Source organism: Lactuca virosa, chromosome 5 (genome assembly GCF_052849685.1).
Source record: "Lactuca virosa cultivar CGN04683 chromosome 5, Lactuca_virosa_CGN04683_v6, whole genome shotgun sequence".
Classification (NCBI taxonomy): Eukaryota; Viridiplantae; Streptophyta; class Magnoliopsida; order Asterales; family Asteraceae; genus Lactuca; species Lactuca virosa.
The window spans coordinates 367,947,697-367,952,930 of record NC_136430.1 but is presented as its reverse complement, the minus strand read 5'-3'; the positions used below and the strand labels follow the sequence as shown (position 1 = coordinate 367,952,930).

The window sequence follows — 5,234 nt, the reverse complement described above, 5'->3', positions numbered from 1 at the left end:
AAAATACTTCGTGGTTTTATCAACTTTCTCTTTTAATTAAACTTTTAATTAACTTAACAAAACCATGAGGGAGTGATTTGAACTTTTTCAAAATACTAGAGTTTTAGAATTTAAATATTACATAATTAAACTATTAATCTAAATTTTCAATTCCAAAACTTGAGGGCAAGTTTTGAAACATTTCAAAACATTAGGGTTTAGAATTTGAATATTTCAAAATTAGACTTTTAATCAAAAATTTAAATTCCAAAACTTGAGGGCAAGCTTTGAAACTTTTCAAAACATTAGGGTTTAACTATTTAAATTTCAAAAACAAAACTTTTAAGTTCAAATTTAAACTATAAACCCTAAAGGGAGTAATTTGAAACTATTCAAACTTACAAGAGATCAAATAACAAATAATATAAATCAAACAATTAATTTAATGATTATCTATATTCGACCTAATCCAATTTTAGTCACAAGATAATTACCAAATAATTTGAATAATCCATATTTATCATATAAAGAAACAATTATTCAAAAGATTTGAAAATATCTTTTGTTTTGGTAAGGATAATCATTTACATACAATAAAATTCGGATTTTATTATCAAAAAACGATTTTGGCATCAATCCTACAGCAAAACAGCAAGTAAATCCCGAAATATACTCTGTCTGACTCCCGGACTCGCCGAGTCAGTCCTGAACTCGCCGAGTCCAGATACTGACTCGCCGAGTTGAGTCGGGCAGAGGCAAAAAAAGCGATTTTCAGCAGAAAAACGACAATTGCATCACATACAACAGAAACCAATCAAGTCTCTGATACCACTGATGAGTTTTATGCATAAGAACAATCTTATGTGCTAATACAAACCCTAATGCTTGGATCTAGGTTTCTCTATTGTACATGCAATGAATCCAAGACTTACAAACCCTAGATCTATCAAATAAGAACTGAAATAAGGGTTTAGTAATTACCTTTGATTGTTATATAGCAATAACAATCAATCCTTGCTTTGATTGGTTTCAGAAAGCTTAGTGCCTCAAGTGTTGCACCTCTAATGGAGTCACAAACACCACTAAGCAACTTGGATGAAGAGGGAGGAGAGAGGAGCCACCAAAAACGGCTGTAAACCCTAAAGGAAGTGTTCACCACGTTTTTGGGGCTTAAGGGTCCTTTATATACATGTAGGCTATTAGGGTTTACAACTAGGAAACCCTAATCTGACTGCTTAAGCCCTAAGCAGCCCATGGACCCCTTCTGGAACATGCCTTGGACGATTTCTAATGGGCTTCCCCTTAGAATTCGTCCAACCTATTATTCCAAGATGATCCATAGCCCAATTATATAATTATCTTATAATTACACAACAAGTCCCTTAAGTTTAATTAATCTCTTTTAGCCACAAAATTAATTCTTAATTAATTCTTGACTAATATCAATTAAACATTATGATTTCTCCTTTAATATATTATTCTTATAATATATTAATAAATCATAATTAAACCTTTCTCTCCTTAATTCATCCTACATATTGCTATGGTGAAGGCAACCCAAAAGGACCATGCTCATAATCGGGTCAAGTACATACCAAAATAGTTATGGACTTAGACACTAATCCAACAGATTCTTCTACATTACACATATACATGGTGGTGATTGTTAACATGCTTATGAAAATGAAAGGTATGTTGGCGGATCTAGCCATTTTCAAAACCAGTTTTGTTGCGATTCTGATATCTTGTTGAACTTCAGTCGTCTAATCGAGAAGAAATCGATACAGAGATGGATATGTGGAAGTTGGAGCCATATACGACGATAGTTGTGTAATATAGACCGATACATCAACAACGATGGAGTTTGATTCTGTTAGAGTCAGGGGCGGTCAGCACCGGTGGAGTCGAGGCCACCAGATGTCGGCTCATCTAGAAATAGGAGAATAGGATCGTGAATGACATCAGCTCCAATGGAAATATGGTGCGTTCTCCGCCTGAGACTCCTCTGTGTCCTTCATGACCGATGATTGTTTTGGCGGCGTTTCAGAGCCCTAACTGGTCAATTAGGGCTTGAACTCTCAACTTCTTCTTTGTTTTTTATAACAGCCGAGGGATATGGTTGATGTAGGTGTTGGTCATTAACAGAGGTAGGGGTTGTCGTTGGAGGGAAGAGGGCGGAGGGAGGTGGTCTTCAGAGGTTGTAGGGAGGCAGTTGATGGAGAAGGGAGGGAGTCGGTGAACATGTGAAGAAATCGCGAGAAGGAAAAAGATACGAGATAGTGAAAGATTAATTTAGGGATTTTTACATTAATTGGGAATTTGTATTTTTATTTTTAAATTTGATTAATTAATAAGTATTTAAATTTTGTATACCATAATTACCCTCCTAATTTAATTTTAAATGTCAAGGGTACCATTAAGATTGTCGATAATTACAAATATGTCATCTTTGATCTAGGCCATTAAATTTTTTGATTCAATGTTCCACCTTTAGTTCACGGGTTCTCATGAACTATAAGTTCGCAAATGATCATTCCTCTCTCTCTCTCTCTCTCTCTCTCTATATATATATATATATATATATATATATATATATATATATATATATATATATATATATATATATATATATATATATCACACTAAACTTACTTTGTACATACAACCTTTGTCGTCCCCCTATCAATTTTTAATTCATACTTTACACCTTATATTCATTTACTCAATCTTGCTTTTCATGATTACCTCTAAAACACTAAATTAAAGTGTGAAATAAAATACATTCAAGTTATAAGTTCGCCTAACTTGTCAATGTATATCTCCAAACAAAATACACTAAAATATGTTATGTGTGATCACATTTAACGTAACTAAAATTCTTTTATACAAAAGAAACCGTATTTATCTTTATAATAATATGAAGATAATAATCATATGACTATCGTTGGAAAGAGAACCCAAAAATGAACACAAGAAAAAAAAAAATCAAAACGAAAGCGTATACGCCAAAAAGAAAAATCATATGACGGCTGATGATGTACGGACAAACACCGAGTATTACGAAATTATACGTCAACTACAAGGGTAATAAAGTAAAATTAACTATAGCGTCTGCCTATCTTGAGGGTATATAAAAAAATACATATTTCTCCGTTACACTCTTCAACAATCAAGAATCAAGAATCAAGAACAAGAACAAATATTTTCCCCAAATTTTTACATACCCAGATTAACCCATTGCTTCTTGAGGTGGAACTCATTGGTAGAAATGTGTGGCGGTGCGATCATCTCCGATTTCATAGCACCTACGGCGAACCGGTCTCGCCGGCTGACCACCGACCTTTTGCGGAAGACTGAGTTTGTAAAGAACCCTAGCAAATGCTACTCGAAGCCCATACGATCTGAGATCTTTGATGTTGAAGATGAGTTTGAGGCTGCTTTTCAAGGATTTAAGGACGAAATCGAAGCCGAAGTTGTGGAGCATTTTGTTAGCCCTTCAAATTTGTCTGTCTCCAAAGGCTCTGGTAATACTTCTCTATCTCTTAGCAAATGGTTTATAACTATACTATTTTAATTTGTTTCATAAAAAAAATTGATTTCCCTGTAGCTCAAATTCGAAAGATAATGTTTTTAATTCATTAGATTTCGCGTTGATTTAATTAATGTTAAAATCATTAGATGATGATCTCTGAAGCTTTTCCATGCATTCTTGAACATCATATACCATATTACTTTCCTTTTCATGTCTTTTATTTTATTTCATTCCGATTCAGGCTCAAAACCTGTGAAGTCCGATAATGAACCTGAGAAATCAAGTTCAAGGAAAAGGAAAAACCAGTACAGAGGGATCCGTCAACGCCCATGGGGCAAATGGGCCGCAGAGATCCGTGACCCGAGGAAAGGCGTTCGTGTGTGGCTTGGAACTTTTAATACTGCTGAAGAAGCCGCTAGGGCTTATGATGAAGAGGCAAGAAGGATCCGAGGGAAGAAGGCAAAGGTTAACTTCCCATTAGAAGAGAAACCAGAAGTTAACCCTATTGCTGCTGCTACTACTATGGGGATTAAACCCAAACCATTTACTCCATCTGAGAGTGCAGCTGCTGTCTTTCACTTCAATTCTGATCAGGGGAGCAACTCTTTTGGTTGTTCTGACTTTGGTTGGGGGGAGCATTGTGTAATGACTCCTGATATTACATCTGTTTTCTCAGAGGTTGATGATGTGAATCCTGCTAAAAAACCTGAAAAGGTTGATGAGTCGCTCTTTCAGATGCCCTGTTTTGAAGGGAACTGGGATGCTTTCCTGAATGGAGATGCAGCTCAAGATGGTGGAAATGCAGTTGATCTTTGGAGCTTTAATGATCTTCCTGTCATTATGGATGGATCTTTCTAATCAACTGTAAAAATTTCGGCTTGTTATTTGTTGTTTTTAGTCTAGTAGATGGTGGTTGAACATATAATCATCAATTAATCTATTTGTTTTTTTGGTTCCAGATGTATTTGTTGGCGAATGGATAAAGCATGCTTAAGCCTTTGAATGGTGTATCAGTTTGCTTCGGTTCTATGCAGAGTATATAGCGTAACAGTGAGGTTTATTGAGATTGTAAGACCTTAATCCAATATTTCTATTGCTTATATCTGTATGGATGTCATCTTTTAAACACCGATGCTTGTTTTGCTTCAAAATGGTGTGGATTTTCTTGGGGTTATGAGCACATCGTGTTTGCTTGTTTCATTGATTTTGTTATGCGTGGATAACATGGATCGATTTAAAAGCATAAAGTAGTGGAGTGAAACTGATGAAAACTTGTTTAAATGGACAACAAGGCCATGAACATGCTTATAATGGATAATCTTAATGAGGTTTACCAAAAACCAATCAATATGTGATTGTAAATCTGCCAAGCATATATAGGAGACTTTATTTGGCCAAATAATACGAAGATGCACTTTCCCACATCGAAAGACAATTACTTCATGTGTGAATTTCAAAATGGGTATGGCCGTATGGGTAACGTACGATTTACATTTTGAAAAACAATTTTTTGTTTTTGTTTTTGTTTAATTAAAATATGTTTACTTTGGCAAAATTATTTTAGAACATTTAGCTTTGTCAAAATTTTAGCTTTTGGCAAAACTTTTAAACCGTTTAAAACCTTTTATAAAACTTCTTTTGTAATTTGCCAATGATTGCTTGTAAGTGGCTTTGTTAAATTTTAACAAAATTATTTAGTGTCCCCGATTTGTATTTTCAAGTT

The 5,234-nt window shown here is 34.6% G+C and overlaps 1 protein-coding gene across 1 annotated transcript; it reads left to right on the top strand.

Annotated features, from left to right (window-relative positions):
* The first annotated feature begins 3,122 nt into the window (after positions 1-3,122).
* ERF73 (Integrase-type DNA-binding superfamily protein) lies at positions 3,123-4,711 on the top strand. The gene is made up of 3 exons (XM_079053384.1): positions 3,123-3,503; positions 3,753-4,375; positions 4,471-4,711. The coding sequence occupies exons 1-2, from the start codon at positions 3,248-3,250 to the stop codon at positions 4,367-4,369; spliced, it is 873 nt and encodes a 290-aa protein (XP_078909510.1). The 5' UTR covers positions 3,123-3,247; the 3' UTR covers positions 4,370-4,375; positions 4,471-4,711.
* The last annotated feature ends 523 nt before the right edge of the window (positions 4,712-5,234 follow it).

What these genes read in the sequence shown, in the direction of transcription:
- ERF73 (XM_079053384.1), top strand. Translation starts at nt 3,248, where the DNA reads ATGTGTGGCGGTGCGATCATCTCCGATTTCATAGCACCTACGGCGAAC. An exon ending in GTCTGTCTCCAAAGGCTCTG is followed by an intron (nt 3,504 to 3,752) that starts GTAATACTTCTC and finishes ATTCCGATTCAG; the next exon opens with GCTCAAAACCTGTGAAGTCC.